This window comes from Pseudophryne corroboree, chromosome 1 (genome assembly GCF_028390025.1).
Source record: "Pseudophryne corroboree isolate aPseCor3 chromosome 1, aPseCor3.hap2, whole genome shotgun sequence".
Lineage (NCBI taxonomy): Eukaryota > Metazoa > Chordata > Amphibia > Anura > Myobatrachidae > Pseudophryne > Pseudophryne corroboree.
In genome coordinates, this window is record NC_086444.1 from 279,021,696 (window position 1) to 279,035,194 (window position 13,499).

General features: G+C 40.8%; 1 protein-coding gene across 4 annotated transcripts in view; it reads right to left on the minus strand.

Moving 5' to 3' along the window:
• Positions 1-13,499, minus strand: part of SUSD2 (sushi domain containing 2) — a 384,956-nt gene that overhangs the window by 63,019 nt on the left and 308,438 nt on the right. The window contains exon 21 of one of the 4 annotated variants that reach the window (XM_063964302.1): positions 12,341-12,483. The exons of the other annotated variants lie outside the window; for them this stretch is intronic. Coding sequence (XP_063820372.1) covers positions 12,356-12,483 — 128 coding nt within the window. The 3' untranslated portion in view covers positions 12,341-12,355. Of the gene's footprint in view, positions 1-12,340; positions 12,484-13,499 lie in introns of those variants that run through there. 4 annotated transcript variants of the gene reach the window in all.

Consider the following 13,499-nt stretch of genomic DNA (forward strand, 5'->3'; position numbering starts at 1 on the left):
AATGTATCAGTGGTTTTCACCAGGGAACACCACAATGCAGCAAGGGCCTAGACACGCAGGTTGCAGACCCCTGCAGTGGTTCCTAATGTGATAGGATGGGAGCAGAGTTGAAATGGGTAGTAAGGGTCTGGTTCATGGATAATCAGGGTAAGCCAATGGAATAAAATTAATTATAACTGGAGTCAAACCCAGGACACAGGTGCAAGGTGCAAAACAGCAGGCAAGAGAAATATACTGGACAAGCCTGGTTAAACACAATTGTACATACAGTAGTATCAGAAGGTTGTTACACTGTAGAGCACAGCGGCTTCAGTGAGGGAAATGAGGACGCATGAACAGTGCAGAGACCAGTGATGCCAGACTTGTTAAACGCAAGGTGAAATCCAGCACTTTCAAACCTTTCCCAGGCATTGTTGTATGGTTCCAGCAACAACCATCTAACACCATACTTCCACCTAATTTATAAATGTCAGTTTAATTTTTTCTAACCTCTGAGGTGCAATTTAATACAGACAGGCAGTGGTTAAAGAGAGAAATAAGATATAGAGTGAGTATTACATCAATGACAGTGGCTATTTCCTGGGATAGACAGTGTGGGAACTAGCAGTTACTGTATATAGTCTAGAAATTGGTGTGTTGAGTCAAGGGACAGTAAACAATTGCAAAGTCCATCAGTAGGTAACTGTGTTTGGAGAGGTTTCATTTACACTGTTCATATTTGTTTTCTGTCTGGCGTACTGCTGTTGGGATTGTGTCAAGTCTATTGTAAGTGTCATTTTTTAAAACTTTTTTTTGATGCAGTTATGTACTGTAAGTTTGTTACTGATTACGGTCTTTACTTAGTGAGGGAGATATGCTATTGGTAGAGGGAAAGAGATGCTGTTGGCAAAGGACAGAGATTGGTTAGTTGAGGCAGAGATATTATGTTGGTAAGGGAGAAAGATGGTGTTGGGGAGGGAAAGAGATGGTGTGGAAGCAGGGAGAGATATGACGATAGTACTAGGGAAAGAGATGGTGATTGGGGAGGAAGGGAGATGGTGTTGGGGAGGGAGAGAGACGATGTTGGGAGAAGGAAATATATGGCATTAGTAGAGGGAAAGAGATGGTACTGGCAGTGGGAGAGGGGATCCGGTCTGAAGATCGACAGTATCTAGGTCGACAATGTTTAGGTCGACCACTATAGGTCGACAGTCACTAGGTCGACATGGATGGAAGGTCGACAGGGTTTCTAGGTCGACATGTGCTAGGTCGACAGGTCTAAAGGTCGACATGAGTTTTTCACATTTTTTTCTTTTTTTGAATTTTTTCATACTTAACGATCCACGTGGACTACGATTGGAACGGTAAAGTGTGCCGAGCGAAGCGGTAGCGGAGCGAAGGCACCATGCCCGAAGCATGGCGAGCGAAGCGAGCGATGCGAGGGGACGCGGAGCACTAATTTGGGATCCTGGTCACTCTACGAAGAAAACGACACCAAAAAAAAAATCCTCATGTCGACCTTTAGACCTGTCGACCTAGCACATGTCGACATAGAAACCCTGTCGACCTTCCATCCATGTCGACCTAGTGACTGTCGACCTGTAGTGGTCGACCTAAACATTGTCGACCTAGATACTGTCGATTTGATGAACCACGCCCGTGGGAGAGAGATAGTGTTAGAAGAGGGTGAGATATTGTCTTGTTGCTTGGAGAGAAATGGTGTTGTGGAAGGGGGGTATAGTGTTCATAGTGGGAGACAGTTTTGTTGGAGGGAGGGAAATGGTGTTGGTAGGGAGATGGTATAAATGGAGGGAGAGAGATGATGATAGTGGAGGAAGTCCTGTCAGTTGAAGGTGGTGGAGGGAAAGAGTTGTTGGTAGATTAGAAGAAAGATGTGTTGAGGGGGAGATAATGAAAGAGCAGCGAATGACACTGAACAGGCAAAGGGAGAGGGAAATGAGACCAATGCAGTCTGAAAACTACATTGGTTAATTTGTTTTGACATACATGTACACATGTAAGTACTTGCACAGCATTTGTAAATTACCCTAGAAGAGTCATATATTTATTGAAATTACAAATACCACCCTTTAGTCACTGCTATAAAACTACTATCCACTTTAAATTTAAATAGAAAATTAAATATTGTGTGGCAGACAGCATAGCACAACCTTTGGGTAAATTTCCCAAAGCCCAAACAGGTGGGCCTCCACAAGAGACTTAAAATTTCATAGACAGATTGTTTGCATTCTTTGAGAAACTTCATCAAGCCTCATGAAATCCCTGACTAATGTGAGAAAATAACCGTCCTGGTATGTTCCTGACAGCAGCACACAATGCATCCTACAGTTGTCTTGTGTAAATTAAGGAATGCATAGACCCCCGTAATTGGCCCCCAATCTTCATCTCCACCAAGCTAGCGAGACAATCATTCTTCTCAGATGTAGATTTATTATTACTCTTCCATGGCCCATACTAAACTTTGTTATTGGAAAAAAAATCAGGCACATATTTCATAGCCATTGTATAATGGATATACAAGGATGGTTCAATAAGTAAGGTAACAAGACCCCTCATGTGTGTAATGTTCTCTATTTCATTCTAATTTCCCACCAAGCTAGAGCACTTTGACCACTGCTTTCCTTTACAGCCGTTATACTGCCCCTCACATCAGTCATACTGTCCCAACATCACTTGTAAGGTGACGGGGCTGGTGGAAAATGGTCAACATTGAGGTGCATAGTGTGATCAGATTTCTGCACCTAAGGGGCACATCAGCAGCCGAAATTCATTGCCAACTTGGCATAGTGTACAGTGATAATGTCATGTCACAGAAACAGGTTTGGGTTTGGTATACTGCCTTTGATAATGGCAGGACAGATATTCAAGTTGAGTAGTGATCCAGCCGGCCAAGCACATCCACCAAAGATGACTAGTTCCTCATTGAAGGTCTGATTCAGGAGGACAGACGCTTTCGAGTTAGTGATATTGCTGACAATCTGAACATCCTAGTGGGTACTGTGCACAAAATTGTTCATGAGAAACTGGGGTACAGAAAAAAGTGTTCACACTGGGTACCAAAGCGAATCACATAAGCTTACACAACCAATAGGATGGGTTTGTCTCTTGTGCACTTGACATAGTACTATGAGGAGGGAGTGTAGTTCCTGCAGCATATTGTTACAGGCAATGAAACATGGGTGCATCATGTGACACCAGGGATGAAACAAGTGTCCATGACATGGAAACATGCATCGTCCACACCTTCAAAGAATTCAAAATAGCTTCATCAGCAAAGAAGGTCATTGCGACCATGTTTGGGGACCACAAGTGCATGCTCCTTGTTGATTTCCTCACCAAGGGAGATACTGTGAATGCTGACCGCTATTGTGACACATTGAGCCGGTTGCTGAGGGCAATTCGCTGACGACAACCTGGGTTGTTGTGAACAGGCATCATATTGCTGCATGATAATGCCCAGCCACACTCAGCCAACCACACACATGAGTTGTTAGGGCAAAATGATTGGTAGGTACTAGACAATCCTCCCTACAGCCCTGACCTGGCACCGAGTGATTTCCATCTCTTTGGACCATTGAAGAAGCACCTGGGTGGAAGGCAATTCACAACCGAAGGTGAAGTTCAGCAAGCTGCCATGTCCTGGAGGCGCTTGACACTGATTTCTTCTACGCCTTGGCGTGGCTTTGGTACAAAAGCTTACACAAGCATTTGGAAAAATAATCTGCACCAGACTTGTTATAGTACCTTATTTATTGAGCCACCCTCGTAAAATAATATTAGTGCACCTGCAGATGTTAATATTTTCCAGAATATTGATTAGGCGCTTAAATGGAGGACTTAATTGCCCTGCTGACTGGATATTATCTTTTATAATAATAAACATTCTTCAACATAGCTTATCTAGAATCATGTCATAATAATGAACAAAAGGATTATGTGCAATTTAGAAGAGAGGGTGGAGAAGTACAATAAGATTCTACAGAAGAGAATACTAATAAACATCTGTGCTTTCACTGATTGCTATTAAGATGGAAAAGCACTTTTCTATTTATATACTGTTGTACATTTATATTGCTCTGTAACCACCTGCCTTCAACTACAGGTTAGGAAAGGCATTAGCCTACAGTATTTACATATTATTTGCTACCTTGATATAAGATACGTGAGGCCAAGCATGGCATATTTATATTGTACAATGCGCAATTATAATACTGTGTACTTGGCACCCTTTAAAAAACATAATTCTTCAATATTGTCTTGTAGCCAGCATATTTTTGGGGCAATTCATTTAAACCGGTAGTGATCTGCCACCACACCTGCATGGGAAGGCTCATAAACTAACATCGCAGACTAGGGATGGCCATTCAAAATCGTCGATGGTTTATGGCCGATGTACAATACTTTTGCCATTGATGGGGGAGAAGCAGATGGTTTCCCTCCATCGATGGAAAGGTATAACTAAATACTTTATTTTTAATGTGGTGCTGGGACATGGAGCTTAGCTCTGCCCCCCGACACCCGCTAAGCCCCACCCCTGTTTATATTGGTCAATGGACCAGCCTGCACTTTTCATTGGTGACCATCGAGTGGTGCAAACCATCGATGTTTCACCATAGATGGTTTGTGTACCATCGATGGTTATCGTCGATGGTACCATTGATGGATACCCCACCGATGGCCATCCCTATCGCAGACACATGACTTATGTTACCTGGTACCTCCATTGAGATGCACAATTATGAGAGATAAAGATATTGATCTCCCTTATTTAATCTCAGCATTTACAGTATTTGTCCTCAGAGGTGTAGCGTGTAGCCATAGCACCCGGAGCAAGCTCATGCCACGGCGCCCCTCCCCCCCCATATATACATAAACACATCCCCATCACTTTCATCAGCCACAGCCTCCTTCACTATCCTCAGCCCACAGATTACGCCAGGTAGCCCCATATACACGTTACGCCAAGTAACCCCATATACACCGCCACACAGTAATTGGGGCAGTGCCCTGTCACTGCCTCTCTATCAACTCATATGCTGTATTCACCCTGGTGTGTCTGCCGCCACAGCTTCAAACTCTGCATCACTGGTGGAGTTGGGGGAATCCACTGTGGAGGTCAGTGAAGGAGCCAGGAGCATGACGTCACAAAAGTAGCCGGGACTCGGTAGTGGGCGCCCGGCATTGTCTGCACAATGTTAGCTGCTGGCGGCACCTGCTTCCCAAGTTAGTGAATGTCCGATCCGCATGGCTATTAGAGCAGCAGCAGGTCCTATCGCCCACCGGCTCTTATGAAACTGATTATTAACTGCGGTCTGATTAAAAAAAAAAAAGATGCCAGGAGTGCAGGCCTGGAACAGTGCAAGATGGGGGACACAGTTTAGATTGTGTGTGTGTGTGTGTGGGGGGGGGGGGGGGGAGGGGCATGGTTACATACTGTACTCACTGGGGCCTGGAACAGTACATGTCAGCACATACAAACTATAGCTTCAGGGAAGGGGGGGAAAGCAACAAACCGGGGCCTGGGACAGTACAAGAGGGGACATGGACACACTCTGTAGCTTGGGGGGGGGGGGGGGGGGTTGACACTGGGGTATGGGACAGTACAAGAGGGCACACACTGTAGCTTCGGGGGGGGAGGGTGACACTGGGGCTTCAACAGTATAAGGGGACACACAGACACACATTGTAGCTTGGGGGGAGAGAAGAATGGGGGAGGGCAGAGACAGCTATAGTGAGAAGCTGGGGCAAAGCAGTATTGTTCATAATGAGTATACCAAACACACAAACAAACAAGTGCGCTGACTTTGGTGGAGTTTTGGTTTGATTAATTATTTATTTGTTAGTGTATGCTGCTGCTTCCCCCTGATGAGGTAATTGCTAACCTCAATAGAATATAACTGAAAGAAATAGGTAGTGGGGATGCGCTGCAACATTAGCAAATACTTAATAATGCTTGTATTAAAAGCAAAAAATATATAAATATATGTATATAAAGGAGTTTAATACTCTTAGACAGTCATGTGATTTAATTTAAGAAGATGTATTTTATTTTCTCATAAAAAGCATAAGAAGCATAATATATATATATATATATATATATAAAACCTTTACTCAATTTAGACCTATAGTAATAGTGTCTGAGGAAGCCGCCGATGGAGACTTTAAAGGCAGAGAAACGCATTACACGCATTAAGGACCCCATCTACCTATTTGACTGAGAGCACCCACGGACCCCAATGACATTGGAACCCACAGCGAACTACTGATCCCGGTAAAAATTAAATCACGCCAATTGATTAGAAACAGCAAGGAACTGAAGGGATTAAGCTGCATATGTTTTGGAACCAGGGGAAACGAGTGGATGAAAGTCAATTGTTTTGAAAACTACAATGAGTGAGATACAAAAAAACATGCATGTAAAAGCATCATTAGCTGTGCACAGCACTGATTTACGGAACTCATTTCTATAAAACCTCTGCAGTAAGGACTGTCTTACATTGTATCGGATCCGATACACAGGATACAATAGGACTTTATATACAAAAAGTACACATTTTTAAACTTCAGGATTATTCATTACAGGTCTTAATGGTGTATTGAGTACAAGTATATATACAAAAAGCGCATATATAATTTTAAGTTTAGGACTAATCATGTTTTTTTACGTTTCAAGATCTATTACTATAGGTCTAAATTGTGTATTGAGTACAGGTTATACTGTATATATGTATATGTATATATATATATATATATACATACATATTTTTTTATGCTTCTTGTGCTTTTTATGAAAAAATAAAATACATCTTCTTAAATTAAATCACGACTGTCTAAGAGTATTAAACTTCTTTATATACATATATTTATATATTTTTTGCTTTTAATACAAGCATTATTAAGTCTTTGCTAGTGTTGCAGTGCATCCCCACTACCTATTTCTTTTGTTCATAATGAGATTGAGCTAGGAGCTCAGTAAAGGGGACACACCTTTGACATAGTTGTGGCCGCTGCTAGGTACTGGTCGTTGCTTCTATCAGCTCCCGCTCCACCCACACCACACTCTCTCATCTCTGCACGGCGCGCGCTGCTCACCATGGTGCTGCCGCTGTACTGTCTCTTCCCATGCCACCTTCCTCACCCCCACCCTTCACGCACTGGAGATAAAGAGCTAATTGGTGAGAGGCAGGCCGGCCCTGATTCACGGGACACACCGCTCTGCTGCTTACCCTTCCTGCAGCTCCAGGACGCGGAGGCACCCTCTGGCGGTTTCAGCTTGCGCTCCACTGGAACCACCCTCCCTCCGCCCGTTTGTCCCATAGTTTGCTGCGGTGTTATATCTTACTTTGTTTTCGTTGGGTGTGAATATTGATGAATAATGGCATGTAATACTGAAAAAAAGTAATATAATAAAGATAAAAATAAAGGATGACCTAGTATAATGGCTAGCGGTTGATCAAAGTTGAAGAAGGCACTTTATTAGGTAAGATGGATACACAATGCTGACACAAGCCCGGAAATAATAAGAAGTGCACGCTGCCCACCCCCCATGCAGAGGCTTATCTGAGGGGCCCGGGGCAGTGGGGGTCCAGGCCAGCTCTTGAGAGGGATCAATGCTGCCTTTCACAATGCGGAAAGAACATTTTTTTTCCAGAAGGAGCATGGCCAGGCCTCCCAGATTTGGCCATGCCCCACAGTATCACCCAGAAGTGGAGTTTGTCTCAACGGCCCTGCCTTCATGCACCACTCAGGCCAAGCAGTCAGATCTCTTCCATCTTTACTGAAGTCTATTAGTACAGTTAGAAAATGACCATACACAAAGGCAAATAGCAGCAATCTGCAATCATCTCCTTACAAAATTTACCAATATATCTAATAATGAGATGATCAAGTTGCAGGATTGCCGCCAGCCAAGGCTCACTATAACGCTGCCTTTGTTCACTGATAGAACTTTCATTAACGGTGAACTGGCCACCTAGTTGCTAAGCTGTGCACTGCATTGTGTGAAGAACCTTTGTCTCTAGTTTTGTAACACACCTAGTGCAGCTACAGTATTTGGCGCTATTTGAGGATAGGTAAATCAGGGCAATTCTGTAGGTAAGAATTTCCTTTTCTGCACATGCATGCTATGTCAGGTTAGATTGTTGTGTGTGTGTGTGTGTGTGTGTTCAAGTCATTCAAATGACCATTGAAAAAGATAGATATGAACTGATATTATTGGTACACTGTAACATACTATAATAATGCACAGACAAGTTCAGGCATCTAACAGCTAATATGGTCGTCATTTACATAACTGCCATAAAAAGGACAATAACAAGGGTTGCACTGAATGAAATACATAGGTGTGTACTTAGCATAAGTCATATAAAGCAATGCTGGTCTTTTCCTAGCATATAGCGGGAAAATGCAGTGATATTACAGAGATTGCATTTCCATGACTCATAATGCTGGGATGTCCTAGGAAATGTTTGCTACTTTTCTGCTTGCAGTACAGCTCGCAATGCGCATTAGGTAGCACTGGGCCAGGACACGTAAAAAGTTACATTTTAATACTCACCGAATTACTTCTAAGATCTGGATCACTAAAGAGCTAATTATGGCGAAGTAAGTAAAATGTCTATGAAACGGGGTGAAATACTTGGGAAAACAAAACATAAAATGTTTTTAGTGGTTTTAATGATGTTACTACCACAACTGGCAGTGCCACTATCTGGACCAATTGCACTCTTCTGTAAAACTGTTAACCTTCTGATTTATTTAGTTAAATAAAATGAGCTATTGTGTTGTATCAGTAAGTGAAGCTCTTAATGGTTTGTTCATTTATTCCCAGCCTCAGCTCCCAGTCTACAGCTGCATTTTCCTTGCCCTTCCGGCTGTGCATTAAGGCATACCTCAATGTCATAATTTAAGCGCTGCCAGTTGATGGACTACTTGGGATTATTGTACAGAAAAAAAGCTTTACCAGTGTGTGGTTACAGTCATTAGTTTAGTAAATTAAAAAGCAACAATTTATACAAACAATTTGCTGAGTCACGTTAATTACAGTCTGGTTTTATTGTGGAATTAAAAAAACATTAGAATAGAATTATATAAAAAAAAATGTACAAAGAAGATGGATCTGAATGTACTGCTAATTAAAATGTCATTGCAATTGCATTCCCCAGCATGCATCTGCAGTTGTCCATTGAAAGATTTAGTACATATTGGTTCAAATTAAGAACATCTGATGAACAAAGACAGAATGTAAATCCCATGACAGATCCATATGTGGAACACATGGGGTGGCTATTAACAATGAGTATTTGCTATCCCAATTTGAACATAACCCTCTAAACATATAGAGCAGTAAAAAAAATATTGTTTTGCATAATGTGCGTGTATCCTTATCCACATGTTCATGGGTTAAAGCCAAAAGCAATAGGATTTCCCCTAGTCCTGATGTTGAACACTCTCTAGGTTCTGTGTAGGTACAGTACAATTATTGCTGGGAACTCTGGTCTAATCAGGTATGGAGCGCTGCAAGTACAGTAAGTGGATGTCTTGGAAATTACCTTATTTAATATATTTGATATGTCTACTGGGGATACGGTCGTTAGGTCGACCTCAGACCACTATTGGTCGACATGCATTAGGTTGACGCCTGAAAAAGGTCAGCATGAGCATTAGGTCGACGTGGCAAAGGTCGACACATGAAAAGGTCAACGTGCATTTTTAAAAAAAATTCAATTTTTTTTGAACTTTTTCATACTTTACAATCCACGTGGACTATGATTGGGAATACTAACCTGCGCCGAGCGCAGCGGTAACGGAGCGTGGCACCTTGCCTGAAGCAAGGTGAATGAAGTGAGCCATGCGAGGAGACACGGTGCACTAATTGGGGTTCCCGGTCACTTTACAAAGAAAACAACACCCCAAAAACTTTTTTAAAAACCTTCATGTCGACCTTTTTCCATGTTGACCTGCCGACCAAGTCGACTTTTTCCAGGTGATCCAACAAACCCATTCCCGTCTGATTCACAAATGATTCTATAATCCCAAATGCAACATATGCAAAAAGCAAAGGGGAATAAGCATTGTGTGTTGTCTCATAGCTCATTAATCTACTCATAATAAAATATATATTTTTAATATCTAATAATTAGGGTAAGGATTTCTGTGACCTAGAAATCATAAATATAAATGCATTTGTGACCTTACATAGTGCAATAATTTATGTCAATAATTGTATAATTATATAATGACCAATATCCTTAAAACTGTTAGCTTCAATAAAGAATAGTATCCGATTGGTGGGGCTCCCAATTATTTTGTAGACAACTACAATTTTGTAATAATAAAGTAAGGAGCACTCTTTTTGGGAGCACTCTTTTGTAATAATAAAGTAAGTGAAATGAATGAAAAATTCTGAATGTGCCAATAATATAAAACTTAACCTTTTAATTGATTCCCCAATAAAATCTGACATTATTGTCTTAGAACAATTATATAAAAACTTGATTGCCTTTTTTAACAAATAAGGTTCAAGTTGCAGAATTAACTGCATGTGAAAATCTGTGGAATGAATTCTGGATCCCTATATTAATGAAAAGGAATCTGATTAATCACCTGCAGTTAATTCTGCAACTTGAACCTTATTTGTTAAAAAAGGCAATCAAGTTTTTATATAATTGTTCTAAGACAATAATGTCAGATTTTATTGGGGAATCAATTAAAAGGTTAAGTTTTGCATTATTGGCACATTCAGAATTTTTCATTCATTTCCTTACTTTATTGTTACAAAAGAGTGCTCCCAAAAATATTTTTTTTGTCTGTCTTTCTCACTTTAAATTATAGTTTTGAATATAACATGGCCATATTTTTCATAACTTTTTGGAATTCAGTTATTTTTAATTAATATTTTCAACGTAAAAAAGAGTTTCTGCCTGTTACGAGCCACTGTTGAGGCTTGTCACTCTCTACATTGTAGTTGGTGGAATATTCACATTGGTATTGAGCCAAGCCCCCAACGCAATAACACAGGTTGATGAGGGAGTGCAATGAAGGAGCTTCTTCTTTTAACTTCTGCACTTAAAGTGGAGATTTTAAGAACATCAATACCACTTTCAGACAGAAATGTTTGAAAGTCCCGGTTTTTACCCGGCATTTTTGCTGGTCCCTACCTGACCCTTCTTTCACACAGACAAGCAAATAATTTGGTCAAGAATTTCCACCCGGTAATTTGCGGATCAACACGGATATTTCGTCTGTGTGATAGGGTCAACCCAGGTTGAAATTCCCGGGTCTCCGACCCTGGTAAATTTTAGGGACGAAGTCCCGGGAATTTCAAACCTGGTTGACTCTTTCACACAGAATAAGGACCCGTATTAATCGTCAAATTACCACGTACAACTTCTTCACCCGGTAATTTCACATTCTGTGTGAAAGGGGTATAACTGTCCTTTTGATATCTGCTTGACTCATACTGGGAGTTGCTTGAACCTCTTTGTATAAAGAATGTGCAAGGCTCATGCCATGGACCATTTCTGCATATAGTAGTTGAAGTCCTTTGACTGCCTTTGTCATGTACCTAGTGGATTCAGGTACATTGGATGTTCTCTCTTTTTACAGTAACTGGTCATTCAGTAGCCTCATAGCATTGTCAAAGAGCATTTGCTCTTTTTATAGCCTCATAGGTTCGGAAAAACACTTAACATTGGTTGTTGTCTTTACAGCAGCCTCAAAATAGATCAGTTGTTTGATGAGTGTCTCTTCATTGTCATGAAAACAAAGACACCAAGCACCCAGCTCAGGGAATATGTAGCTGCCTGATCTGCACAGGCAAAGAGAGTGAGTAGTGTTAGCCGATACCGAGAGCTACCTGGTTGATCCTGCCAGTAGCACATTCTTGTCTCAGAGATTAAGCCATGCATGTGTAAGTACACACGGCCAGTACAGTGAAACTGCGAATGGCTCATTAAATCAGTTATGGTTCCCTAATCGTGTAACTTAGTGTTTCCCAGTGTAGTCACATCTGGAGAGTGGCAGAGAGAGTATATACCAAGATGAGGTTTGAGATGTACAGTATGAAGGTTGTATGAGGGTTGTATGATGTTGCTGTGGTTTGGCAGGCTAGGGTGAGTAATTTGAATTGGATTGTGGAGGATATTTGCAGTATGGTAAAGCAGGTGTGGGGTGGAAACAGAGGAAGATTGGTCTTGATTTTGTCATTTCAGTTTTAGTCAGAGTTCAGTAAGTTAGACAATAATGCTACTACTTACCTTGGAAGGTAGCATTATACTACAGTATTTACTATTTGAGATAGCACTACCTACTATTAGTTTATTTCTTGTTTTGCAGGAACACACACACCTCCTATTTACTGCCAGCAATTTCTCAACAGTTTCTGCAGGGACACATCTGACATATACTTTTCAATACTTACCTTGGTGTTGGCATTTCTCCTAACCCATTGGGTGCCTGCATGTCTGTGAGTCTTGTGCCACACTAGAGAGAGTCAAACCCCAGATAAGTAACATTAAGTACTATTATTTAACCTAATGAACACCACTCAAAAATTGAATTTTCTTTTCATTCCACACTTGAACCAATTTTCCTTTCTCCAGTCTTTTGATATGAAGGTGCCTTACACTCCATTATGGGCTATTACATAAGAGGCATTCTAACACTACCTTTAAAATATTCTACAGTCTATGAAAGGTTAAATAGCAATATCTACATTTATTCTATAACTGAGCAAATCATTTTGTGATCACAATCTTGAGAACCTGTTTGCTAGCTTACAGGTGATTGCTCATCAAGGGATCCGCAAATTACATGAATGGGCACTTAAACCTCATTAATAGCAGACAATTTGAGTCTTGTTGACATGATTCAATATGTACAAACAAATTAAACAATTTATAACATTATTATTTTTAAAGTTAATGCAAATAGTCCAGGACAGATGCATGCACCTGTTCCCAGAATACAGTGCCTGCTTCATGGGTTATAATTTCCCCTCCTTTACATATGAGTGCTAGGTTTTGTTGTGAGTTGTACTTTTACTTGTCTAGAAATAATCCTCCCTCTTCATCATCAACTGCTATTTTAACATGCTCCCCATTAATCAGAGTTGGTGGGATTTGTATTTTTAGAGCCATCTGTCTTCTCATGTTGCTCCTGTGGGAAATCTCTGCAGTTTTATCTTGCAGAGGAATGCATTGTTAAATCCTGTATCCCACAGCTGTTCTCTTAAGAAACAACAGAAAAACCTTAACTGTACCAAGCAAAACATAGATAGCAGACAGTGTCCTGTCAAGAGGAATACTTTCAAATGGTCGCGATCCCTTTCGGCGTCACAGAAGCATATAAAAGTCATTCTCTTGTTAGTTGGAACAACTGCGTACTGTAGAGAAGGCAATTTTAAGAAAATCTTTAAATCTTCCCATTATTCATGGAATATCTATTCATTTATGGCTAAAGTAAAATAACATGCTTTAAATATCCAGTTGCTCATGAAG